Raw genomic sequence first — 27,468 nt, 5'->3', positions numbered from 1 at the left:
GATCGGGGCGGGGGGCCACTTTGAAGTGTACAGAGAAGGTGGTTCTCAGTCTGCGTCCTCTAGCCTCCCACCCCCACCCCATTCCTGTGTGGCACCGATCAATCCCAGGGTGGGTCCCGGTCCCTCTTCTCCCGACCGCGTCCCCTGGTCCCCTCCAAGGCCTCTACCCCAGACTTAGCCCCCAATCTCCCCGGGACGCCGGCCCAAGGGCCCGGAAGAAGCGAAGTGGGGTCCGGTTTTCACACTTTTATTGTAAAGCTCGGGAATAATTACACGGGTCTTTCATTGACAGCTCAGCAAACAAACCGGAAACGAACCGAACCCGAGGGGGTAGGGGCGGTGCCTGCGCATGCTCGCGGCGAGGGGCGGGGGAGGGGGGGTCAGAGAAAGAGAAAGACAGAAAGAGACAGAAATCATTACAAATCAACGGGATTGTGCTCGCAGCGCCAGGGATGGGGTGGAGCGGGGGCGGAGCAGGGGCCCTTCCCGGGAGGAGCGAGGCGGTGGGAAGTGGCACGAACCAAGAGAAACACGACCCCAGTGCGGGCACCCGACGCGCCCAAAACCCCCCTCCCCGAACCCCACCCCCCAACACACGAGAGAGACACAGCCCCCCTCCCCACTCAGATAACCCGAGGAGACACAGTCTCCCCCTCCCCATGGGCAGACATACCCGCCCGGGAATCCCATGGGCGAGACACAGTCCCCCCCTCCCAGAGAAGTCCCGCGTGGAGATGCCCCCTAAGAGACTTTCTCATGGCCAACACAAGCCCTCCCAACACCAAGAGACCGCCCGCCCCCCAGGGAAGAAATGGCTCCAGAGGCCAGGCCCTCAGGAGAGAGAGGTATCCCAGAGCCCCTAGGAGAAAAGACAACTCAGAGCTGCCCAGTCTTCATCCCAAAGTGCAGGTCAGAGACATCCCCCGAGGAGAGATGCGGGAGGGCCAGAAACATCCCTTCCCAGACATGCTTCAGAGATAGCCCCCTTCCCTGGGAAGAGAGATGGCCCAAGACTGACATGCCTAAGTACCCCCAGGAATCCTGGGAGGAAAACAGGCTCCTCAGAGAGCCTGGGTAGGGGGGAGACATGCTCCCATGGTCCCCAGTGGGAATGCATGTCCCCCAGAGACTCCCAAGGGGAGAGATACGGCCTAAGGAGCTCCCAGAAGTGAGGGATACCCCCAGAGACCCTCCCACTGGGATGTGAGACATGCTTCAGGGACCCTAGGAGAGAAAATATGTCCCCAGATACCCTCCCCCTGCCAAGAGACATGCTCTGAAGTAGGGGGGTGGGGACCAATTAGGTCCCCTCTAGGAAGACACTGACTGGGTCAGGCTGGGTTTGAGGGGGGTCTCCTCTGGCCAAATGTCGCCTATTTGTACATAAAACTGTACGCGACACAAGGCATTGGGGAAAGGCTTCACAGACCTAGGACCAACACGGGTGGCCCCAGTGCTGTCACCCATCCCCTGCCCACCTTTGGTTTCACCTCTCGAGTGCCCAGGTGGTAACAGACTCAGTGCCCCGACCCCAACCAGGGGGCTAGGGGCTCTGTCTTTGCCTGTGAGAAGGGCTCCTCCTCTGTGCTTCTCAGCCCTCCCAGCCACCTGGGCCACCCCCTTCCTTCTGGCTTCTCCATTGTGCAAAATGCTCCTCTTCCCTTCCACTCAGTGCTCAGGGGTCTCCAAGACCAGGGCAGTGTGCCCAGGCCACCAGGGGCTTCTGGGGGGAGACCACTGACCCCAGGAATGCCTCCTGTCTGGACCACCCTCTCCACCAAGCAAATGGGCCTGATACAATCTTCTTGCCAGAATCCTGACCTCCAGGACCCAGGACAGTCCTCAAGACAACCGCCCCACCAGCTGGGCACCTCGTATTACCAGCTCCACCACTATTGCACCTGCCCCGTTTGTGCAGGGGGAAGGGGCTATCTCTTTAACAAGCCCCAGCCCACTTCCTGGGCCTCCCCCAGGGAAGGAGCCTTTGGCCAACCCCTAGACCTCGTTGCTGCCACCCCAGCCCACTCTACCCCCTGCCCTCCGTAGAAGGGCTGTGTATGCTGGGGCCACCAGCCTAACAATGCTCTCCTTCCTAGCACTGTTACCCTAAGGTAGGGGCGAGGAGCAGAGAATAGGGTGATTCTTCAGCCCCCTGGCTTTTCCGAGGTGGAGGTGGGGTCTCTGGGGTTATAGGAGTCAAGACCCCAGTAGCACAGCTCCCAAAGGCACCAGAAGACCCAGCAGCCTGTACCCACCCCTCCCACCCTTGGGCCGCCCCCACGCTTAGACTAAGTTAAGCAAGGGCCATACCCTGAGTCTCCAGCCTCCCAGCCTGGGCCCCTGGGGAGCTGGAGAGGTATGGGCCAAGGCAGTGGGGGTTTCTGGAAGGAAGAGGGACTGAGGCTTTGAGATGGCCACAGTGGGAGATGGGGGCTCTGCAGGATGCCCCTCACACCCTGGCCCCCTGAGGTGAAGAAAGGAATCCCACCTCATCATGGCTGACTGGGCTTCTCTGCCCCCAATCTCCCAACCCCCTCCCCCATGGGACCCCTGACCCTGGCAAAGGGAAGCCCAACTGGAAGAAGGGGGCCTGGAGCCCAGGGTGCCCTGAGGCAGCCCTTCCCACCCCCTGAGATCAAGGCAATGGTGGTTTTACAGGCTGACGGGTCAGTCATGGCAGGGGCTGGGAGATGGGGGGCAGGGAGGGGGCAGGAGGCAGGTCCCCCCTACTGGGGGCAGCAACCAGCCACCCCCTGAGCAAACCTTCCTGCTCCCAACTCACCCAACCAGGCCAGAGGCACAGTCATCCCACCCCTGTCCAGCTGCCCCCCACAGCCTCAGGGCCCCTCTGTGATGCTCATCTGGATGTGGGGGGCCAGCCTGAGCGGGGATCCCCCCCAGGGCACAGCGCAACAGTTCCAAAAAAATAGAGATTTGTATTTTTAAAAAAAATTAAATAAAAGCCCAGCTCTGCTGATAGGCGAATGTTACCCCCATCCCCACCCCCACCCACCCGTTGTTTCCCTGGCCTGCACCCCCATCCCGCCACGGCCCCAGGGGTATTTACAACATGGAACAATAGAGGCCTGGGGTAGGGGGCACTGCGGCAGGGAAAAGGGGGCACAGGGCAGGTTCCCCCCCCAGGGGTCCCCCAAGACAACACAACATCAACAAGAAAAGTTGCAAATCAGGCAGAAATGGGGACATCATTCCAAGGTCCTTATATACAGACACTGCATGACCAGCAGGGAAGGGGGGCCCGGATGGGACCAGGCATGGGCATATGGCAGGCAGGTGGGCCAGCCCAGGAGCAGTACGGGAAGACAGGCCTCCACCCCACTCCCACCCCCATCCCCACCCCACCTTTGGTAACAAAAGCCCTTCAGGAAGCCCCTGGTGGTCAAGAGTTTCCTCTGGGAGTACCCAGGGAGAGGGGCTCCCCAGTTCAGCCCTGCTTCAGGGCTGGAATGGGGGCATCCTATCCCCGCCCTGGTCGGCCATGCGGGAAACGATGGGTTAAAAGTGTGCTGCCCACTCTTGACTCCACCATCTGCCCAAGTGAGAGGGTGCTCCCTGAAAGTCGAGGGAAGGGAGCCTAGTCATGGTAGAGGAGCCCTCTTGGGCATCAGCTGAGAGGAGCCCCATAAAGGGAAGAAGGGACTCCTGGGGGCTGGGGGCTGAAAGAGGGAAGAGGACCTGGACCCTGCATGGGGGAAGGGCCAGCATGGTCATGAGGCCAGTACTCCCCCCCAACTCAGGGCCCTGGCCAGGAAGTCCATGCTGGAGGGGTCAGGAGTGGGGGCCCTGGAATGGGCCCATCTGGAGCTGACCGGTGGCTGGGGGAGAGGGTGGCCGCCGGCCAGAAGGGGGCTCACAGGTAGATCTCACGCTTGGCCGTCTGGGCAGATGCCGGTGTGGCTGCGGGTGGGAAGTCCGAGGTCTGGGTCAGGGGGATTTCCTCCAAGGTGGCCGAGTCCTTGCAGGAATCATGGCTACTGTGGGAAAAGGCACTGTAGGAGGGCAGGAGGCGCACGGGGGCCGTTTTGGTGTTCCGGTCTTCCGGGGGGCTGGGGCTGCCGGCGCCCGCAGGCTCCTGCCCTCCTCGGTCCTGGTAAGGCACGAAGGTGGAGAGTTTGAGGGCGCTGCTCTTGGTCCGGCGGCTGGGAGACGACTGGCCAGGCATCCAGCACGTGTCAGAGTGGCCAAACTCGCTGCACTCCCGGGTACATGTGCCCGTCATGGCGACATCAGGCAAAGGGCGCAGGTCTGCAGGAGAGAGCGAGGACAGTGGTCAGGCAGGACAGCCTCCCGAAGCTCTGCTCCATGGCCTCCCACTGGTGCCTACACCCCGCCTCAGAACAGGGGTGCACGCCCCTCCATGCCCACTGAGCTCACAGGCACACATGCCCTTGCACCATCCATCGCACACTTGCTCTCACACAGACACACACACACATACACACTCTCTATCCTTAAATAGACACATTCCTTCCATCCTCACCCACCAAATCTGCCCTCAGACAGGTGCACAAACACACAACTCATCTTCACACTCCGTCATCTATCTCCAGACAGGCTCAAACATGCAATTCTGCCCTCAGGTAGGGGAGAGGAAACCCCTATCCTCATTTAAGGACGCAGTCTCTCCTCTCACACACACACACACCCCTACCCTCAGATAGGTGCCGACACACAATTCTACACTGCGCATCTCTATCCTCAGACAAAGGTGGGCACATACCTTCCTTTGAAGCCCCTCAAGCCTCACCACGCTCCCAGCTGTCCTGGAACCCCGCCCCACCCCAGCACAGCAACACCCTGCTTTAAAGCCAGGGGAGTGGACAAGCTTCTATGTGGGGAGTTCACATAAAAGTACACACTCACACACCCACAAGCACACTCATGCAGCCCCTCCCCGCCTCACTGTGGCCCCCTACACCAACCACCACCCCTGGCCTTGCCCCGGCTCCCTGCCCAGAACACCCACGGGAACAGGAGTTGGCCGCCTGACATCAGCAGTAGCCGGTGTGGTTGCTGGGCAGCAGGGGGGTCTCCATGGGAACGGCTGGGCCATGAGCACTTCCTGTCGCAGTTGCCCCTGTCCCGCCCTCGCTCGGGGACAGTACCAGGCGGTGACCCCCTCCCCGGAGGGACGTGACTGAGCAGCAGTGCTGGGACAGGGGCTCCCCTGGCACCACCCACCCTGCCCTGGCCTCCTGCCAGTGCAAGGTGAGGAGGGGACAGCTTTATTGTTAACCCTCAAAGCGCCGAGGCTCTTTGGCGCAGGGCAGAGCTGGGGGACCCAACATGGCACGGAGCAGAGTATGGGCACTGGGTGGGCGGGGCTGGGTGCTGGGCCAAGTCCCACAGACCCCAGACCCCAGACCCCAGAGCAGTTCCCACATACCTGGCACTCCACCTCAGGGCCTGCTCCGGCCAGCCGGCTCTGCGCGGGCACAAAAAGGACGAGACTAGCATGAGATCACACATGGAGGGGCAGGGCGGGGGCGGAGGGCACTCTGAGACCTAGAGCCTAGGATGTCTGACAAGGGCCCTGTGCCTGAGGAGTGGGGAGTGGAACTTTTCATCTTTTTTGGGGGGCGGGGGAGTTTGGGCTGAGGGAGGGGGCAAGACCCCAGGACAGCTCCAAGCTGGTGAGTCTCTCCACCCCAAGGGGAAGCTTATTCAGTCTGCCCCTCCGCAGGCCACCATGGATGCCTTCACACACGCACATGCACACGCATCACACACACACAAACTGACAGCACACCCACCATCCACTCCCACGCTGAGCTCTGCTCCAGCCCAGACCACCCTTCTGCCATTACCCTCCAGCCCCCTCCCACACAAGCCTTTCCCCTCCCCAGGCCTGCCCGCTCCCTTTCCTCAGCCAAGCCCTCTGCTGCTCCTCCCCGCAAGGGACCATCATAGCCTTCTCTGAGCTGCTCATAGCATCCAGGGTCCCTCCCTTTTCTCAAGAGCCTCTCACCCCATTAAGGGACCCACATTACCTCAAGGTTCCCTCACTACTACCTGAGCCCCTGGGCACCCGTCCAGGGGCCCTGTGCCCAGGGAGGCAGTATGGTCTATGCTGGATGCAAGGGCTTTGGAGTCAGGGAGGCCTGGGGATGAGTCCCTCCCAGCTCTGTCTCTTCCTATGAATAACTTGGGGCAAGTGACTCAACCTCTCTGAGCCTCAGTTTCCTCCGCTGTAAAGCGGGCACAACAAAGTTCTCAGATCAGAGAGTAGTAGTGAGGATTAGATGAATGTGCCCCTGAAAGCACTCAGTAAATGATTACTGCTGAACATACACCCAGAGCTCAGCACATGGAGGGTATTTCTAAGGTCTCGTCACCACTCCTGGGCTTTACTCCTTCCTGGGGTGTCCCGACCATGCTGACGCCCCTCACCGTTTTCAGGGTGCTCCATCTCTCCGATGCTGCCGTCGGGGGTGGTGCGCTCATAGTGATCCTCAGGCAGAGCCAGGGGCCCGAGTCGGGGCCCTGAGGATGACTTGCTGGATGGCGTCTCAGACTCCTCCAGACCACTGTCGTAGTAACTGTGCTGGGACGGGTCCTGCAGCTCCTGGGCCTGGCTGGTGGCGGAGAAGGTGACGCGGCGGTGAGGTAACTGCAGGGAGACTGAGTGTCAGTGCCGGCTTGCCAGCCTGCCCCGTGGGGCCACCACCACTCCAGGCCCCAGCCAGGCCCACACAGAGCCTCCAGCCCCCAGGCCTCAGCAGCAACCAAGAGGCCCAGCCCCCTGGCACAGCAGAATCCCCCAGAAAGCACAGATCCAGATAGAAGACTGCCCCTGAAGACTAGCACAGCTCCCAAGACAGCCAAGACCACACACTGCAAGTCCCAACATAGCACAGGCCCCAATGTTGTTAGAGCCCCCAGGCCACCACAGTTAGCCTAATCCTGTACAACCACTTGTACAGCACAGCTTCCCAAGACTGGCACAGCCTCCCTTTAATTCCAGAGCAGCCAACACCAGAATAGCATAATGCCACCCAACTCCCCTACTTCCAGCACAGCCTCTAAACACCAGCAGGCCTCCAATTTCTAGAACAGCTCCCTAAAAGCAGTATAGACTCCTAATTCCAAAACAGCTCACCAATACCGGAACCATCGTGTAATTTCCAAACAGCACCCCCTAAACTCCAGCTCCTCACCTGTCTCATTGCTCGTAACTTCCCATTGCCTCCATCCGAATGAGGTGCCAACCTCTTTCTGATCCTTTGTTCCTCAGCCCTGGCTTGTAATGCTGTAGGCAGCCTCAGGACTCCCTGCTGGTTCCCCTCCCACTCAGCCCGCCTGTCCCCACTTCATTCTCCTCCAGAGAGGCCTGGGAGTGGAAAAAGATGGGAGGGAAGAAGGAAAGGGAGCCTGATAGCAAACCAGGGCACCTTGCGAGTGGGGAGGCAGAACAAGGGAAACCCCATCCTCCAGATGAAGAAATAGAGGGCAAGGCCCAGGAGGACCTGGGCAGAGGGGAAGGGGCCTGGCTTCCATCCTTCCAGGGCCTAGGAAGCCTGGCCTGTAATGGAGACTCCTTCTAGGAAATAGGAAGGAGATTCTGGGAGGGGCTGCTGGCTTGGTGGAGCCAGGACTTAGAAGCATAGACTGGAGGCTGCTGTGGGAGGAGTGGACCTGCAACAGGCTGCTCCCAGCCAGCATCCCTGCGAGCCTGCCATGGGTTAATGACCATCCCAGGAAGCTGGCAACCTCAGCTTGGCATTTGGCACAAGCAGCCAGTCACCCAAATACCCACCTAGGACTGACACGGGTTTTCCTGCCAACCAGAAATGAGGAGTTGTAGAGGGCGCCGACCCAGGGCCTCTGGAGGCCAGGGTGGGAGCAGCCCAGGCCCAGGGCCCTGCTGGTGAGTCTCCAGGCTCCCTCCAATCCTCTACGACTGCGAGTGCTGTTTTCACTCTAAATGTCTCAATAGGAGGTTATCAACATGGCTAGAGGAGGGAGTCCCAGGTTTGCAGACCCACCCTTCTGGTACCCCCATACCATCTCCACCCCACTGAAGGCAGCTGGGGTGGGGGAGACTGTCAGGACAAGGAACTTTGGAGCTGACGGGAAAACAGCCCAGAAGCGCCTTCCCACCTTGGCTCCCCTCATCTTCAGGAATAGGAAACCCTTCTTGGGATCCATGTTGTAATCCAAAACACTGAAGGGTCGAGATGATGACAGACAAGGTCCCCAAAATTGACCTGGACATTGGGGCCTGGGAGGTTATGAAGGAGCACCGTCCACCTGGTGTTGGACTGAACAGGCTCAAGGAGGGGTCTAGGGGCACAGGGCAGTCTGGTGGCCAGGTACTTCTCTTTGCAATTTTCTTTCAAGACGTTAGCCAGCAGCCTTCCCTCCCTGCAGAACCCACACCCGGTAATCAAGGCTTCAGGCCTGCCTACTAGGCATGTCACTTGGTCTCTTGTCCTATGATTCTTTTCTGTAGAATGGAGGGTTGGGTTATATGCAACACTAAACATTCCCTATAATTCTATGACTATCAAATCTTAAAAAGCCCAGATCCAAAATCTCTCTCAAACTCTAGTCCTGAAGTTCTAGATACTTGATGGATATTTCCAATTGGCTGTCCCGACTGGCCCTTCAGATTCAACATGTCTGAAACCAATTCTTTTTCTTCCATCAGCTTCTGCATTGGCAGTGATCTCATCACTATCCCCTTGCCCAGACTCAGAAGGATAATGTCTGCCTGTTAATCCTAGTAGCTCTCCCCTCATTCCCCATCCCTACCCCTTATCCCATTATCCCTTGAGTCCTTTGGGTCTTTTCTCCCCAAGCTCAGCCAAATCCATCCATCTGTCATCCCCACTGCCACCATCTTAGTTCAGACCTTAGAGTTTCAACCCCGTGCCTTCACCTCTATCCTCTTTAACTCCACTATAATGTCCAGTGAACTTTCTAAAACTCAGTTCATCCAAAGCTCATGAGATTTCAGGGGATCCTATTTCCTCTTAAAGAACTTTTTACAAGGTATTTATGTCACCTACAACCTGGTTCTTCCAGTGTCATCTCTCAGCTCTCTCCTGCGCTCTCCACTCCAACTAAAATAGTCCCCTTTCTGCCCCCTCCCTGCCTCCAGTGTGGTCATGCTCACTTCTACCTCAGGAGTTGACTCACATGGTGAACCTCCTGCCCAACTCCTGCTCATCATTGAAGAGCTGGCTCAAGTTTCACATTCTCCTTGCACGGCCTGTGCAGGGTTTCCCATACTATCTATGCTCCTCAAAGAAAAAGAGGGGACACTATGGTCAAATAAATTTGGAAAACCCAGAGTTCCACAACATTTAACAGTGTCCCCCTTTCTTGCAGGCTTTGCAGAGCCTTTAACAGGCTGATGTGACAGTGGATCTCCTACTACCAAGAGTAACTTCGTCATGGAACCCTTTTTTATAGCGTAAATGGATAACAGCAGACTCTGGAAATCACATTTCCTGATGCTTTGTGTTTGAATTCTGATTCCATCACTAACTAGTTTTCACCTCTGTAAAATGAGCATCATAATGACCTGTGTCACTTAGAGTTATGAGCGTTGAATGAGCTAATTCATATAAAGTGCTTAGCATGGTACGTTGTACCTAGTATGTGCTCAAAAAAAAATAGAAGCATGTACTGTAGTAACAGAAGTAGTAATGGAACAAACTGGGAAAAGCTTTACTCTGACACTTTTCACTCAACACTTAAGACTCTCAATTGCCTCATCTTTTCACTTGTATATCTTGAACATATATGACCATTTTCCCTCATGGTCTAGTACCATGCTGAGCACACAGTAGGAACTTGGCCTATGTGTTCTGATGATGACAATGGTGCTGTGGTTTGGTTGTATCTGAACGTTGGGAGAAGGTGTTCAATGTGGCTCCATGGACGGCCTGGATTGGAGCCAAGTAAGGGATAATCCCTCAGACCTTGGGAAAGAAAAAGAGATGAAGGAGCTAAAAGAATAGAATAGGTGGCACTAGTGAGGATAGGAACAAAAGAGAAAGAATGGTTGGTCAGCAGTTGCTGGAGGTCACCCTAGAGATGCTTATTTGTTTGGGAGAAATGAGATGAAACTAGATTTCATGTCCCCATGCCCCCAGTCCTCCAAAGCCCTCATGAGTTTTTACTTTGGGGGTACCCCCAGGGCACTGGGAGGTTTGTGGACAGAATCAGAGTAGACAGCTGGCGCCTTGGACCTCCTGGGAGTGTCTCAAGCCTCTTCAGTCGCCATGGAGACAGGCTGCCTCTGGACTCAAGAGACTCCCACAGGACCTAAGGCCCCTCACCCAGACTTTAGCCTCCCTCCCCTCAGGCACAGTCAGAGATAGGGCAGACCCAGGAGAGCAAGAAGTGAGAGATGGAGAGAGAGAGAGTGAGTGAGAGCCAGCAGCCAGAGCAAGGAGCTGAAGGAAGGGAATGGAGGGGGCAGGGCTGGGACACCTCAGCCCCAGGCAGCAGGGAGCACCCTAAGAGTGGGGAAGCAGAGTAGGTCAATCCAAAGAATTTAAGGATTCCTTCCTTTCTCCTTTGACCCGCCCTTCCGTAGCCCGGGCTGGTGATCATGATGGGGAGACACAGGCCAGAGGCAGCTAATTGCTGGGCTTTGAAGTGTTAGGATGAAGAGGCTGGGGAAGGGACTTTGGAAAATCTTGCCCTGAGGGAAGGTGGCTAGTATAATTAAGAGGTTCTCTGCCTTCACCTGAGGCAGGCAAGCTGCACCCCACACCTACAGGTGCTCTGGTCTGAGCTCTGTCAGGGGCTGCTCAATGTGGTCAGATGGGAAAGGTCAAGTCTCAGCCAGTGGAGAAAGGGCAGGACTTGGGTGCACCCCCACCTGCCCTCTCTTGGTGAAGGGTGTCATTCATAGGGAGAAGGCCTCACAAACATTAGGTGAGGGGACATGTTGCCAGACATCTCCATTGGAAGGCTGCTCAGAGGGCACTTTTCCCTGACATGGACATGGACCTGGGGGAGGATGGAGAGATGGTAAATTAAGATAGGGGTGGGGTAGAGGGGCAGGTCTAGGATGTGGGAAGGGGCAAAGAGAAGGGATGGGGAAATTGAGTCAGGACCTAAGGACAAAGGGCTGTTTCCAGTCTCTCTCGCTCCTTCTCTCAGTTCCAGGAAAATAAGAAACCAAAACTCCAAAAATAGAGAACTTTATTGTCAGGAATAAGTATTTGGGACTGGGGAAGGGGAGCAAGGGCCCAGCCCCAGGAGCCTGGGGTGGGAAAGAGGGTGACACACAGTACACACAGAAGGCACAAATGGGGAGGCCACCCCCCCGACAGAGTCCCCACCCAGTTGCCCACTAGGACCCCAGGTCTCCCTCTTTCTCCTTCAGAAAAGCACCCACGGCTGGTCTCAGATAGAGACTCAGGTTGGAGTAGATTTCTCCTCCACCTTCCTCTCCCCTTCTGCCTCTAACCCTTCTGCTCACCTGTCCATCAGCCCCCACCTGCAAGACCCAGCAGCTGGTCCAGTGTCCCAGGATTTAACAAGTCACAGGCCTCTCCCAGCGGGGAGGAGGCAGAGAGGAGACCACAGAGCACACCCTTCCTCAACTTTCCCTCAACCTGGTTGAGGCAGCAGGGTCATTACCAAGGCCTCAGCATCCCCAGATCTTTGGTCCCACCTCCCACCCTGGCTTGGGCTGGCCCCGCCATGGGCTGATGAGTTCACAGGCTGATACACCTGCTCTGTCACTCCCACACCTCGGTCCAAATGGCCCCATGGTAGGGGTGGGGCAGGGGCCGGGGCGTGCTGAGCCGCAAGGGCTGGCCTACCTGCTTGCTGGGGTATTTGGGGGGGTTGGTGCGGTAGCTGTAGTCGGAGTACTGCTCAGAGCCCGTGGACGTGGTGTCCCCGGTGCCCACGAATGTGTTTGCAGGCGGCAGGTCCTGCACCACCTGGTGCTTCTTGGAGGCCGAGGGTGACTGGGGCTGCAGCTGGATGGAAGGCAGTGGGGAGTTAGAGCGGTAGTGGCGGCCCAGGTCAGGGCTGCCTGGTGGGTAGTTGAGGGGCAGATGGATGCGGGGGCTGTCCCCAGGGGCATCGCTCATCAGGTTGAACTTGAGGGACTTCTGCAGCCCGGCCTCATCCTCATCCTCCACGGGCTTCACAGGCTTTGGAGACTTGCTCTTCTTGCCCTTGCCTTTGTTTCCCTTGGAGGCTTTGCTGCTGGGCTTGGGGGCATACAGGTCCTTGGTTTCCTTCTTCCCAGCCTGGTAGCCACTCTTGGCCTCCCGCTGCCGGCAGTAGCGCACGAGCACTGCCAGGGCAATGAGCAAGGCCACGGCCACAACACCAGCCACCACACCAAAGAGAATATTGCCACGCTGCTTGGAACGCTCGTATTCTGGATCCCCAGCAATGTCGATGTCCAGTGGTGTGTCCAGGCTGTGGCCCAGCAGGGTCTCCAGCAGTGTGCGGTTGGCCAGGGTCTCGTTGACATAAAGGTGCACCAAGGCTGTGCCATAGCGTGGGGGCTTGCCACGGTCACTGACCTTCACCACTAGGCGGTGCAGCCCATGGTGGCGACGCTCAATCTCCTTCTCCAGGGTGATGGCACCTGAATGCGACCCAATCTGGAAGAGTCCATAAGGGTTGCCACCAGCGATGCTGTAGGTCAGTTCGGCATTGACACCAGAGTCAATGTCCTCAGCTGTCACTTGGCTGACTGTTTCACCAAGACGTGTCTGGGGGGTTAGCAGACGGTGGGAAGTGTTGGAAGGGGCAGTGATGAAAGGTGCATTGTCATTCTCATCCAGCACATTGATGGTGACACCAACGTAAGCCGAGCGAGGTGGGACGCCACCATCCACTGCCTTCAGCTGGAAGGTATAAGTGCTCTGCTGCTCCCGGTCAAAGCTCAGGCTAGAGAGGATGGTGCCCGTGCCATTCTGGATAACAAAGTCACCGTTGTCCTGCTCCACCGTGAGCTGCACCCGGGCATTCTCCCCCTTGTCCCCATCAATGACTGTTACCATGCCCACAGGACTCAGCGCTGGCATGTTCTCCATCACTGAGAAGTTGTAGCCACTCAGCATAAATTTGGGGTCATTGTCATTGCAGTCCAGCACATTGACGAGGACAGTGGCTGTGCCCTGGAGGCTGGGGCTGCCCCGGTCGGCTGCCACCACCTTCAACTCATAGCTGTCCCGCTGTTCCCGATCAAGGGATGTCTTCACCCGGATCTCTCCTGTCTCAGGTGAGATGGTGAAGAGGCCCTTGGCAGCTGGCTCAGGCTCCAGAGAGTAAACCAGCTCAGCATTGGAGCCCGAGTCGGCATCACTCGCAGTGACCTCAGCGACCACTTCACCTGGCTTATTGTTTTCTGGGAAGGCGACCTCAGTGATGCTCTGGGTGAAGACGGGTGCATTGTCATTGACATCTACCACCTGTACCTTGAGGGAGTTGGTGCTAGAGAGTGGGGGGTTGCCAGAGTCCACAGCCACAATCTCAATGGTGTAGTCTTTGACCTTCTCGTAGTCAAGTGGGGTGGTGGTCTGAAGGAAGTACTTCTTCTTGCTGTCGCTTCCTGTCTCACTGGCCTGGCGTAGCTGGAAGGGCACATCACCAGCAACTACACAGGTGACAGCTGCATTCTCTCCCTCATCTCGGTCAGATACCTGCACCAGGGCCACAGCTGTCTCCTCTGCTACATCCTCTGAGATGTTAGCCATCCCGTCTTGATGGGTCACCAACCCGATGCCCCTGATCTCAATGGTGGGGGCGTTGTCATTCATGTCCTTCACAGTCACCACCACCTGGGCACGGGCACTCTTGGGGTTGGTGCCTCGGTCCTTGGCAAGCACTGAGAAGCGCAGGGTACTTAGGTCTTCACGGTCCACGGGGCCCTGCACAGTGATAAGCCCAGTGTTCCTGTCCAGTCGCAGAAGACGCCTCACAACTTCAGGTGCCTGGTGGAATGTGTAGTCGATCTCTGCATTGGCACCTTGGTCCGAGTCATTGGCCTTCACCTATAGGGCAGGGGAGGAAAATAGGGATTGGTTAGTCTGGGGATAGCAAAATAAGGGACGCATATGCTGCCTTTCCAACGAGCATGGCAGACGCGACTAATCTAACACGGTACCCTTTCCAAAAGCAGCACAGGTACTGCCCTTTCCCCAGTCCTGACACTGTGGCAGAGATTACCCATCTATTTCCCTGAGATGAGACAGGGCAGAATTAAGCTCTACTTATTATTCTTGTACTAGTCTGCCCAAATAGGCAGATCGAGATCCAACTAGCAACTAGGGCAGCCCTTCCACCCAACTGAACCGGCCTTCAACCCCTCTGAAGAGCTGGAAAGGTGTGAGTGGTAGAGATGGTGTGTATGCATATGTGGATGATATGCATGTATGTACACACACGGGAACGATTGTGTGATTATGTGAGAAGGTATATTTGTTTGTACACATGTGTGTTTGCACGTGAGGGGAGACTCACATGCCCACCTGGAGGCCACAGGTGAGGGGATTTCTTTTGAAAGCAGCCAGGTAGGGATGTGGGTCAGAGGGAGCCCGCCAGGCCACTGCTCTGTCAAACCGGGGAAACCTGTTTTAGCAGCTCCTTCCCCTCCCAGCTGGGCTGGCGCTGGCTAGGCACCAACTTGAGGAATCCGGCCGAGCCTGCGGCCAGGAGGGAGGGGTTGGTGTAGGCCACAGAGCCTGCTGGCAGCGGGCTGGGCTCCCAGCATCAAACAATGAACTGTCTGTCCCTTTGCAGTGGGCACGCCCTCCCACGCCAATGCCGACGCACACTCAGCCCAACTCTATACAAATATGGGTGGTAATGGGGCAACAAGAAGCAGGTGGGAATGGCCGTGAGGTACTACTGGTCAGGGAGAAAATGAGCGTTGGAATTACGTCACAGCCAGATGGAATATGATGGCAGTAGGGGTGGGGGTGGGGTTTGGGGGGGAGGATGAGACAGGCACAACTTGGCAGAGTCTCTGCAGAGCAAAGCAGGAGAGTCCTGGGTTCAAATCCCAGCTCCACCACTTCCCAACTAACTATGTGGCTTCAGGCCAAGTATTTAACCTCCTCAACCCTCAGTCTACAAATGTGTAAAATGGGGATAATAAGAGAACCTATTTCACAGGGTTGTGGTGAAGATTAAATGGGATAATACATGTAAAAGTGCTTAACACTGCCTGGCACATGGCCAGTGCTCCCTAAATAGCATTTACCCCTCTTTGTGTCTGTCTATCCATCCATCCTCCTATCTGTCCATCCCTGAAAATCAGTGCTGGGCACCGCACCTAGTGGGCCTTCCAGCCACTGCTAGTCTCCTCTCCTTCCTGCCAGGACTTTTTCGACAGTGGAGATACCTGGGTGGGGGTTCCCAGCTACCCTGGGCTCTGCTCCCCGCTGTGGGAGCCCAACTCTAACAGTTTCCCTCGCCCCACCCCCACCTTCAGTCTAACTATGTGTCACTGACTTTTTCATTATGATTCCCACCGTCTCCCTGTCTCCAGATTGGTCACCCAGCTTCTTATCTGTCTCTCTTGCCATCTTACCTCCCTTTGTCTCTGTCTATGACTTGACTTCTGTCTCTGCCTCCCTCTCATCCTTGCTCAGTTCCTTCTGCCTCTTTTCCACTGCTGCTTCTCTCCCATCCTCTTTTCTGCCCTGTCGCCTCTAGCCTCTTCTCTGCCCCACTTTCCTGCTTCATCGCCCTAGGAGGTGTTATAGCCACTACACACATAGGCTCTGAAGCCAGACTGTTGGACATGGCCAAGGTGTGACCTGAACACATCGGCTAGGTGCTATCAGGTAAGTTCTTAATCTCTATGGGCTCAGTTTCCCATTTGTAAAATGGGGATAATGCTTACCTTGTACTGTGGGGATTAAATGTATAATACACATTATGTGTTTAGAACAGTGCCTGACACCTAGGCTATTATTATTCGCCATCCCCGACTGTCTGTCTCCCTGTTCTTTCTCACTCTCTCTCCTATAGGTTCCAGTCCACCAGCCTCTAAATAAAAAGACTGAAACTCCTCCCCACGCTTCACTTCAGTTTTGAGGGTACAGGACGAAGGGTTTCTTAGGAGGGGTAACGGTGTGCAGGCCAGGCTGAGCCCTCCTCATCTCCCTCGCATCTAAGACAGCCAGCTTCAGCCCATGGGGAAGGAGAAAGGAGCTGGGGCTGGCAGGAGGCCAGGGCCAAGATGACAGTGGGAGATACGCCCACCCGTCTGCAAGGACGCTATCTTTGCTCCCTCCCAGGCTCTGGTCCCACCAAGCGGCCCAGCCCCTGGGGCAGTTCCCATGGAGAGGGGTGCTGAGAACTTCAACAGAGGCAACCAACTCCCCCGTGCCAAGCACCCCACACCCATGGCACCCCATGTCTCGGGGAGGAAGCAGGTGTACAGACATCTGATTACAGTTTTCTAGAACTCTGAGGACTCACCTGGCTAAAATGGTCTCATTTGACTTTGTCAGGGAGGGGCAAAGTAAGGCTCTGTCCTCCAGCTTCAGTAAAATCTCATCTGGTAAAGGGCCCCTGGTTAGGAAGATATTCTCATCTCTAGAGAGATTCTACTTGGACAAAAGGTGATTCTCTTGTTCCAACTGGGCTCACTTGGCTGGGGAGGAGGGTATCACTTTGACTTGGGAGGGGGTTTCTCTTCTCAGCGGTTTCTCCAACTTGAGTCTGCTTTGGGGATGGGGGATTACTGTTCATATGCTATGTCACTGTCACCTAAGTAGCTTGATAGAGGGAAATATCTATGATATTGATAGAGGAAACGACCAGCTGGGGTGGGCTGGGGCTTGTGGGAAGATCTCACCAGGCTGGGGATGGGGAGAAGAGGTCTTACTATAGGATCCTGGCAATTTCCCCTCTAAGTGAAGGGAACTCTCACCATATTGGGGTGGGCTCCCATTTCTAAAGGTGTGTCACCCTGACAGTTAGATGGAGGGGCCTCTTACCTGGATGACCGAGTGGCCTATGGGGCTGTTCTCAGACAGCTCGGCCTCATAGGAGGGCCGCTCGAACTTGGGGGCGTTGTCATTGGTGTCGAGCACAGTGACTCGCAGCAGGGCACTGCTGGCGCGTGGGGGGCTGCCACCATCCTGCACCTTGATGGTGAGGTCATAGGAGTCCCAGCGCTCCCGGTCCAGGTTGCCCATCACTATGAGCTGCGGCTGCTTCCCCTCCTGGTCCTCTGCCACCTGCAGCCCAAATAGTTCCTGGGCCTCAGGCCCGGCCTGCAGCTCATAGGTCGCCACACCATTGGGGCCAGCATCACGGTCCGAAGCCACAGGGATGGAGAAGAGTGAGCCAATGTTGGTGTTCTCAGGGATGGGCAGCGTGATGACTGGCGAGGCGAAGTTGGGTGTGTTGTCGTTGATGTCCTGTACCTCTATCTGGCCCTCTAGCAGCCGGGGACTGCCATTCTGCACGAGGTCCGTGATAGACACCTCAAACTCCAGGATGCAGGGCTCACCAGGGAGCTGGTTCTGGCACTCACGGAGCCCCTCACGGTCTATAGAGGTCTCGGTGGTGAAGATGTCGCCTGTCTTGCCATCTACCCGCAAGTATGGAGCGCCTACCTCTAGTTTGTACAGGTGGCCCACATCTGGAAAACCGTAGTCGGCTGCGAGGCTCCCAATGAGGGTGTTGGGCGGCTGTTCCTCCGGCACCTTGTACACCACCCGAGTGGCATGGCCTGGTGATGGAGCCAGCAGGAGCAGCAGTGCCAGCAGAAAGGGGGACAGCAGCAACCGTTGCCCCCTGGGGCCTGGGCTGGGCCTCAGGGGCCCCATCCTGGCAAGCTCCAGAATCAGAAGGGCTGCAAGGGGAAGAGGCAAAACAGGCAGTCAGCCGAGAGGGGGAATCCGGCCCTGAGAGAGCTGCTCACATCCAGCCCCCTAGCTCCCTCTCCCCACCTACATGTGACTCTCCCACCAGGAGAGCTCAGCCCCAGCACAGAACCCTGACTCCAGAACCCAGAACCCAGAGTCTCACCTTTAGCTGGGTGTAGCAGCAGTGTCTGCTCCAGCTGGAGGAGCCGGTAAGGGGCTGGAACAGGTCTAGAGCAGCGCCTGCCCATGGAACGCCCTGACCCACTGACACTCCCTCCTCCTTCCCTGCTCTCTCCGCTGTGCTTTGCCCAACACCTCCTTCTCACCAGCATCCTGCCTTAGTCACCCATGGTAATTACCCTGATACTGAGATAGGGAGAGACAGAAAGTGGAAGGGTGAGGCCTTGAGCCCCTCAACATACACAGTAGGACAGAGACATAGGCACCCTTTACATTCCCCAGACCCAAGATCATTACTGCCCGCACTGAGGGCCACTCAGGTTGGCTGGAGAGGGAGGGGATAACGTCTTGTTTCTCTCTCTTCTGAGATGCCAAGTCAGTGTATGCATATGAAGTACGACAGACATCTCAAATCCCTCTTTTCTGACAATAATCACCCACAGTGTCAAGTGTCCCCCACCCCCCATGAAGGGTCGGCTTGAACTGGGCACCAATCAAGGCTTGAAAATGGTTAGGGTTGAGGAGTAGGTCTTAGCCCTTCCCAATCTCCCTGAGCCTGCACCCATGTGTGCACATACACAGTCACCAAGCTCCCCTCATCTTCCTCTCCTGCTTCTACTGGGGGGAAGGGAGACAGCAGGAGGGATGTAGAAGAAGAGAGTAGAGGTCAAGATTGGGGTCAGGACTGACTTGCCCTGGAACCGGCAATGGGAGCTGCCCTGGCCTGTCCTTAGCAACAAGGAGCCCAGCAGGTCTAACTGGGACAGAGCTGCCAATGACACCACAGGCCTTTCCTTGACCACTCCCCCTCACCCCTGCTCACAGGCTCTCAGTGAACATCTGACTCCTATTTGACCCCTATCCCCACAAACATCCAGCCTCTATTTCACACCTGGCCCCTCCCTTCCTTAACTGGTCCAGTCCCATCTCATACCTGCCTCTCCCTGCTCTCCCCCAAATCCTTCCAATTAGAGCCCTGTACGCCCTAACCAATCCCAAGCTGCGCCCCACCATCACCACAATAACCCACTTTAACTGCCCATCTCCCCCAGTTGTAAGGCTGTGCATTTGCAGACCCCAGCCAGACCTGCCAGCCACGGTCCCAGTCTTGACTCCTTCTCCTCTCCAACAAAACCACGGCCAGCCCCTCTATTCAAAGCCATAGTCTTTGGCCCAGCATTTTCAGCAGAGGGCTCAGGCTCAATCTCCTTTCCCCACCTTGCCACTTGCACCTGGGATACCCGCCCCACACCTGGCAATCCCACCCCAGGCCCCATCACAGACCACACCCACCCCACGGAAGGCAGGCTCTGGTCCCCCAGGAAGTCTTCCCAGGCCCCTTCAGCCCACAGTGACCTCTCTTTCGTTCAACTCACAGCCACTTATTGTCTGCCCTAATCCCGAAGCAATGAATCACTGTGCCGCCTGGGACACCGCCCGGCCGTGTTGTTCAACTCCAGTATTGTGCACCTATTCCTGTGTTCTCTGCCTCTCCAGGCAAGTGCCAGACATCCTGAAGGAAGGGACAGGGCTCCCTACACTCATCCCCCAGCCCCCACTCAGGCACCTTCGCAAAGCTGGCACACTGTAGGTGCTCATTCATGCATTCAATGAATGTTTACTGGGTGCTTACAATATGCCAGGCCTTGTCAAGACAGACGCAATCTGCCATCGTGGAGCCGACACTGGTCCTAATTCAATGACTATTTGTCAGTGTTGTTTGGTTGTGCCCATTTGGCACATATAAGGCAGCAGTGTGGAGTAGAGCCGGGACTGTGACATCACAGTCTGGGGCAAACCCCAGCTGTCCACTTCCTGGCTGTAAGAGCTGGAATAAATGATTTAGAGCCTCAATTTCCTTATCTGTAAAATGGGGATAATACTACCTATTTCCAAGGGAATTTGAGATCATGCGGACTAAATGCCTAGCACACAGTGAGTACTCAACAAATGCTCCCACAAAGCACTTACGATTGTACAGTCATTCACTGCTTAACGATGGGGATACATTCTGAGAAATGCGTTGTTAGGCAATTCTGTCCTTGCGCGAACATCATAGAGTGTACTTACACAAACCTAGATGGTATAGCCTACTACATACCTAAGCTATACAGTATGAATCTTACGGGACCACAATCGGATATGTGGTCCATCATCAACTGAAATATTGTTATGTGGTGAATGACTGTAGTTACATAGCTGTTTGGGAAAAAATGTGAATTGTTTGTCTTTCCTTCAAGACTGTAAGCAGAGAACAGGAGAGCCCCTGCTTTGTTTACTCCTCCATCTCAGGACCCCGCCCTGGACACGGCACACAGGAGGCACTCAGTAAAAGCTCCTGAGTGACTGATTCTTTTAGCTCCCAGACTTAGCCTATCCCGGCACTCTATATGTGCTCCTTGCTTATTTCCTTGCCCAACTCCCCTACTCCACTGAGAACCTGCTGGAGTCAAATTTAATTCCTCTCTGTTTAGGTCCATAATGCTCACTGAACGCTCACATTCCTTACACTAGTCAGCCGCCTCACTTCCTCCAGCGGCATTAAAGTGCTCAAGGTGTGTGAGGCCGTTATCAGATTAGTGTGTGTTCCCAGTTGCAATCTTAATCTCTTTAAAGGAGGGAGGAATTTATCTGATGCTCCATTTGGATCCACCCTCTAGCCGCTTCCCCTCTGCCTGCATGGACCTGGCATAGGGCTCATTTTACCATCAAGCTCCCTCCCAAACAAACACACCTGTCTCCAAAGAACCTCACTCCCTTCTGGGCACCTTATCCTGGCCTCGCCCGCCACCCCCATAGCACATACAGCATAGGATCACCGTATGCACCAGTTCCATGCACGGGTCTTGGCAGGGTGGGGGTTACATGGGAATTACCCCAAACCCGACAAAGAGGAGAAACAGGGCAGTGACTGCCTCCACTCATTCTCCAGAGGATTCTTAACCTTTTTGGATCACATCCCTCTTTAAGAATTTTATGAAACTATGGTGCAGATGTTTCCAAGAAAAATGAATGCTCACAAATTTTGGTTACAAATTCAGAAGTCCGTGGTCTGGCAGAGTCAGGGTGACTTTGATTTGTAGCTGCTCCAAGAGCTACAGAGTAAGCCCCCACCTTGGGGCTTCCTTCCCCATCTCAGGGTCACGAGTTGGGGCTCTAACCTCAGGTCTCCCAGGCAGCACAGACACAGCATGCTTGTGACACCCCTCCATACACACATTCTCTTTCTCACTCACCCTGTCACCCTTAAGGAGATCCCTTGCCTCCAGCCAGCAGAGGAGTCAGGAAAGGATTGTGGTATCCAACTTCTAGGTTGGAAAGAGAACCACAGATGAATATCCAAGGCAAGGAAGGTATGGGGACGAGGAAGGGTCCTGAGAGGTAGGAGGGATTTGGGGGCAGAAATGGGTTACCAGAGTAGAGGCAAGAGCTGAAGAGTGTTTAGGCCCTTGAAGCACCGGGAGAGTTCCTTTAAAATGAGTATTATCTGGCCCCACCCTTAGGAATTCTGATTCTGGAGGAGGGACCTGAAGAAACTCCCAGGTAGGAGAGTGGAGGCAGCAGGATGCAGTGGTCCTGGACCATCTGGGAACAACTCTGAGATACACTAGGTCCTTAAGAAAAAAGTGAAACTCTATTATCACTTTTACCATCATCATCATGCCAGCTAATGTTCCCCGAGATGTTACTCTACTTATATACCTTATCCCATCTAATCCTTCCAACCCTCTGAAATGGTTATTATTTATTATTACACCACTCCTCATAGTATAGATGATAAAATTGAGGCTCAAAAAGAATAATTAATTGTCTTAGGTCACAGAAGTAGTAAGATGAGTCAGGATTTGAAAAATAAGAATGCCCCTTCACATTCCAGAGTCTGGGGAAAGGCTGGATGGGGGAAGGGGAAATTAACAGAAATCATGTAGGCTAGAATATGGTGTTTGCTATTCACTCTCCCTCCCCGCTCCCCCCCACCCCCCGCCCCCCACAACGTCCCTGGGCTCCCAGACCTGCTTGGCAAGGAGGGAAAGAGAAGGAGGGCCGAGGGTTCACGGACTGAAGGACCCCAGGCCTCCCAGGCTGCTCCTCCTCACCCAGAGGCCCATAGGGATGCAGGGATAGAGTCAGAGAAGCCAGGAACAGCAGTGAGGTGGGCCCTTCCTCACCTTGGCCCCCACCATCCCTGAACTTTGTCCCGGTGGTTGGTTATCAGGAGTCATTAGTCCCAGACGGAGGCCTTTGAAGTGATTAGTGCTTTATCTGCCCTTCCCCAGGTACTGGCTGCCTTCCTGGCAAAGGTGTCCCTACCTCTACCCAGTAACACCGGTGGTTGGTTATCAGGAGTCATTAGTCCCAGACGGAGGCCTTTGAAGTGATTAGTGCTTTATCTGCCCTTCCCCAGGTACTGGCTGCCTTCCTGGCAAAGGTGTCCCTACCTCTACCCAGTAACACCGGCACCCAGGACGGAGAAGCCAGAGCCTCAGCAGAGACAGTGACTCATTCTTCTCAGGCCTAAGGAGCACAGTGAGGTGTGAGGGGGCAGAGTCCAGGGAAGGCCAAGGAAAACGCCATCTATTTCAACATCTGCAGAAGCAGTAGGACAGCAATGAGGGTTCACCGAACCTTCGCTTGCAGCCCACCTCAGGGAGCAGGGTCCACTTCCTGCTGAATGCTGTGGCCAGAGAGGAAACACTGAGGCAGCCATCACTGTCTCAGTGACCAGGTCAGTTCTGACCCACGACCCTCACCCCTGCACTGTTACACAACAGCCATCGCCACCCTGGGCACAAAACACCAAGCAACAAAGCGAACATCTAGGAGAGGAGGGTAAGCAAGCAGGGCTGTGTGGGGTGGAGCTGTTCAGAGGCCTCCCACAGAGAAGAAGGGCACAGCCTCAGTTCCTCTCCCTTCTCTCCCCAAACCCTCTATTAGCCTCTGCAGGGCTTCCAGGCACCTGCTTTCTTGAGTCAGATTGTCAGGGTTCAAACCCTTGCTACTACTTCCTCATGGCGTGACCTTCACCAAGTGATTTCACCTTTCTGAACCTATTTCCATACTGTGAAATGGAAATAATAAATCCCGCCTCTTTAAGTTATTTGGGAGGATTAAATGAGATCTGATGCATTAAAGTCTATTACCATGTAAAGGACAGATATCTATATATCTATATCTATATTTCAATCACTGAATAGAGCATGTTATTTCTAGCATCAGGCACACAGCAGGTGCTCACTGGTTCAATAAATAAATGAACCAATACCCTGCCAATTGGGAAGACCTATGAAGGCAAGGACAGTGTGGGTGTGAATCTTACTATTGTACAGCATCCTCACCCCCAACCAGGGGCTCTGGCAGATGGTAGGTGCTCAGTACATTGTTGAAAGACTCTGCAGCACCAACTATCCTTGCTCATGGTAGGGGCAGCCCTCACTGCATATCAGAAGGGCCTCTTCCATCTCCTCTCTCCCAGCTCCATTCCCACTCAGCTCCTCCCCCACCTTGAGGCCCTCTCCTGGCCCTTCCACCCCACTCTTCCCAGCGCTTAGCTCACTATCTCCATCTTGCCCAGCTCCCCTGCTCAAGTAGCCACAGCAGCGGACCTCTGCCAGGAGAACACCAGACCAACAAGACACCCCCTTCCAGCCGAAATCCCTTTTGGAATTGGAAATTGGGTGGGCGGGGTAAGGGGGACAAACCAAACGCGGCCAGAACTGAAACCAGGCTTGCTCCGCCACCACACGGCCCCTGGCCCTCTCTGGAGGCGCTTCTCATCGCTCTCTCCTCGATTCCACCCCGTGCCCTGGTCTAGTTGTAATCACAGATTTCGGTCCTCCCAGAACCCCACGTCAAGAAGGTACCCACCCCCCCACCACCTCTGGGCTGTCACAAACATCACCTGGGTGCCCTTTCCCCGCAGCTACCGAGGGTTGGCCCAGAGCAGGTAATGGAAGGCTCCCTCCGTCTTCCGGCACGAGTCCTGGACTCTGCCGGCCGTGGCAGCCCCGTGTCTACACGGTCGTGGGCAGCGGGTGCTCCCCGCACACACCCAGAGCGTGGGGATGTATTTGGCGGAGGGCGGCCGCACCCCGACTCTGGCGGCGCCGGGCCTCCCAGAGCTCAAGGCGAGTCGGGGGCGCGGCGCGGTAAGAACGCGCCTCGGCCAGCGGGTCCCCTTGCGCCCCCCGCCCCAGGGGCCGCCGCAGGGAATCCCTCCTCCTTCGCATCTGGGCCTCAGCCTCGGGTCCCCAGCAAGCGGGCGTCGGCGGGAGCCGCGCAGCGGGCGCCGGGAGGGGGCGGGGAAGGAGCGGGCGCCGGAATCACAAAGCGGCGAGCCCGGCCCGGAGGCGACATTCTGGGGAAACAGACCCTCTCCGGCCGGCGGAAAACGGTCTTTGCCCCGCGCTCAGTCCTCAAAGACCTCAACGCCGCCCCGAATATTTCCTGCCAGAAGGAATCGTCGCCGAACAGTGCTGGGGAAACTGAGGCCAGAAGTCTGGGCTACCGAAGGTAGCTGGGGGAAAGGGTGCGAGTCCATTTCGCCTACCAATTTTGTTCCTGCGCGTGCCGCGACCTCCCTTCTGGCCCCAGGGCCTTGCCCGCGCACACGACTCTGGCCTGCAACCGAGATCCCGCGCAGGGGGCGCCCAGGTGTGAGAGGGACCCAGGTGTGCGGGACCCAGGTGCGCTGGGGACCCAGATGGCTCGGAGAATGTAGCTAAATGGTCCGAAGAGAGTCGCAAACACTGCCCCAGGCTTGCACCCTCTGCAAAGGGACCTAGGGCCCTGGGGCCCAGGAGGGATGGCGCGGCCTGCCAGGTCCAGCTTGTTCCGGGAATACCCGGCCAGGCTGGCCCCGGAGTGGGGGTGGGGGAGGCGCCGGCAGGGAAGCCGGTCCGGCCGGCCCCTAGGGTTCCCGCTGTGAGGATATTTACAATAACAATGTTGTGATTAAGGTGAAGGGGCGCTAGGGGCTCCCGGTCGGCTTCCCCTGACGGAATCCGGCCTCCGAGGGAGAGCGGCAGTGTGTGTGTTTGTGTGTACACGCTGCAAGGTACACACTGTTGGTACAAGGTGTGTGTGACACCCAGTGTTAAGATGTGTGGAGCAGTGGATTCTGTGCTAGTGACGGTGAGGCGCTGCTGTAGGTGCTACTTACTGTGTTAGGGTGTGTGCCGGCAAGGCGTGTGCTGAGACACTGGGTTGTGTGATTATGTGGGTGCAAGGGAGGGGTGCAAGCCAGACCTGTGTTGTGTACCTATATTCTGGCCAAGGAGTGGGCAACATGATTTATGTTAGGGTGTGTTCCTTAAAGGAATATATGTGTATGAGGCTAGGTTTTGAGTGTTCATCTGGCGAACTGTGGCCGTGATACTCATACACGAGGGACCGGGATTGTGTTTGTGTGTCCACGTCGCCGAATGTCACACCCGCTGTGTTCTTTTGCTCTGCATGGCCACGGGTTGTGTGTGTCCGTGCTGCTGAGAGTGCAGACACTGAAGCGGATTTTGAGCTAGTGACGGTGCCCCAGTGGGCGCTGGTGTGCGGGAGGTATGTCTGTGTGCACATATGTACAGATGTATGTATAGGTGTACATATGTCCGTGGTCTGGCCCTCCGGGTGCCTGCGGGGAGCTGGAAGCGCCTGAGTGATCCGAGCTGGTCGCCCAACAAGTGTGTGCGCGCTGTGGATGAGGGTCCTTGCTTGCTTCGTCCTCGAGGAGCGCCCCCCACCCCCCACTGGGGGCTTCGCGCTTCCCCCAAACCATCTCCATCTCGTGCGCTCTGGGGAGTCCCCTTATCCCCGCGGCTCCAAGCGCGCCGGGGTGCGGGATGCCCAGGCTGGGGTCCGATTCAGCACTCCCTCTCCTCGTTCGGCTTCTCGCATCGGACCTTGGAGGCCAGGGTGCCCCGGCCGCAACCCCCGCTCGGAGCTCCCAGCCGCCCCCACCTCAGCCCCGGCGCGCTGAGCACCGACTGGGCCCCGGTGGCCTCGCTCCGCTGAGCGCCCCTCCCTCAGCTCCCGCCGGCCATGGCCGCTCCCGGCCGGGAGCCGCCGCCGCCTCCACCGCCGCCGAATTCTTACCCGCCTCGGGGCAGCGCCGGCCGCCGGCCCTGCAGTCCATGAGCCGCCACTGGCCCCGGCCCGCTGCGGCTCGGCACGGCTCCGGCTGGCGCTGCGGTTCAGGCTCCGGCTCCGGCTGGCTCTGGGCGCAGCAGCCCCAGCGGCTTCGCGTCCGCGCCGCGCTCCCGCTCCCCGAGTGTGAGGCGGCGGCAGCGGCGGCGGCGGCGGAGCCAGCAGCGAGCGGAGCGCACGGCCCGGCCCGCCCCCTCCCTCCCCCCTCCCTCCTGGCCCGCCCGCCCGCCTCCCGCCCGCCTCCCCGCCCCCCCTCCGGGCCGGGAGGTGGAGCTCGGGGCCGCTCTGGTCCCGCTGGGAGGGGACCACCCCCCTGACCCGATCACCGCTCCCTAAAGCTAGGACCCCCCCTTCGCTTTCTCCCCACTCCCCGGGGCCCGGATACACAGGCTGTCCCCCTCCATGGCTCTTCACCTTATACTTATCCCGCCCAAGCGCGCATCTGGGACCCCTCCCGAATTCCCCTCCTACCCTCAAACACCTGTCCCCTACCCTGCCCCCTGGGAAGTCGAGGCAGGGAAAGCGTCTTCTTCCCTGGGCATTTGTTCCCCCAGGTCCACCTTCTTCCCGCCCAGACCCCCAGATCACCCCGGGCGGCCCTCCCTTCCCACTGAGCTTCGGGGAAGTCCACCCCTCCCCCTCTGGCCGGAGCCGCAGAGCGGTCAGCCTCGGTGGCCGCAGCACGCCGTGGGGGTGGGGCTATGGAGGGGATCGTGGGAGGGGGAGGGTAATGGCACCCAGAGGTCCTCTAGAATGAGGATGGGGGAGATATACAAGTGTGAGGATGGAGTGACGCGCCGAGCTCGGGCTATTCGAGGGTCCCCCAATCACCTGCCCTCAGGGCGGCAGGGAGCTGTGGCCGCGCACATTTACCAGTGACATACAGACAATCACACAGAGTCACACGGGTTCCTGTCCCACGGGGCCGCGCAGTGTCACGGCCTGTGTCACACGCCCTCGTAGTGCCGCACGCTCCCTGTCACACTCACACTCACCGAGTCACACACGGTGTCACACGCAGTGTCTCACACACTCGGATACTCAGTTTCTCCTGCTCAGCTCCGGCTCTCTGGCGCCATCTACAGGTCTCTGAGCAGCTTGGGAACTCCCTTTCCTGCGCTCAGGGTTTGGAACCCCAGGCTCCTGAGTGCCTCGGTTCAAGATGATCTCCCGCCTGCCGCCCCTTATAAGCCTGGGCAGCAGTTCCAGGTCGGAAGAACGAGGAGGGTTGTCCCTGGCAAGGCCTGGCGTTGGTTGTGGAAAAGCCTGTGGTGGGATGACTGGTTGCTGGGCCTCAGTTTGCCCTTGCCTT

The 27,468-nt window shown here is 56.9% G+C and overlaps 1 protein-coding gene and 1 long non-coding RNA gene across 7 annotated transcripts in view; one reads left to right on the top strand and one right to left on the bottom strand.

Annotated features, from left to right (window-relative positions):
* The window catches only part of LOC111767778 (uncharacterized), a 29,893-nt gene extending 20,421 nt beyond the window's left edge, over nt 1-9,472 (top strand). The window contains exon 2 of the long non-coding RNA XR_011425529.1: nt 9,355-9,472. This is a non-coding gene — a long non-coding RNA (uncharacterized lncRNA). The remainder of the gene's footprint in view (nt 1-9,354) is intronic.
* On the bottom strand, nt 232-26,313 carry PCDH1 (protocadherin 1). Of its 6 annotated transcripts, none has more exons than XM_070234038.1 (6): nt 26,106-26,289; nt 16,965-17,827; nt 11,811-14,006; nt 6,412-6,631; nt 5,408-5,446; nt 232-4,266 (listed from the first exon to the last, which is right to left on the bottom strand). In XM_070234038.1, the coding sequence occupies exons 1-5, from the start codon at nt 26,143-26,145 to the stop codon at nt 5,421-5,423; spliced, it is 3,345 nt and encodes a 1,114-aa protein (XP_070090139.1). In that variant the 5' UTR covers nt 26,146-26,289; the 3' UTR covers nt 232-4,266; nt 5,408-5,420. The 6 variants fall into 6 exon arrangements, with proteins under 6 accessions (XP_070090139.1, XP_023473279.2, XP_023473277.1 ...); XM_023617511.2 differs by lacking the exon at nt 26,106-26,289 and adding an exon at nt 18,004-18,153; XM_023617509.2 differs by lacking the exon at nt 5,408-5,446 and having other exon boundaries at nt 26,106-26,313.
* Nucleotides 26,314-27,468: the final 1,155 nt, after the last annotated feature.

This window comes from Equus caballus, chromosome 14 (genome assembly GCF_041296265.1).
Source record: "Equus caballus isolate H_3958 breed thoroughbred chromosome 14, TB-T2T, whole genome shotgun sequence".
In the NCBI taxonomy this organism is placed as follows: Eukaryota; Metazoa; Chordata; class Mammalia; order Perissodactyla; family Equidae; genus Equus; species Equus caballus.
This window is presented reverse-complemented; position numbering and strand designations above follow the sequence as displayed.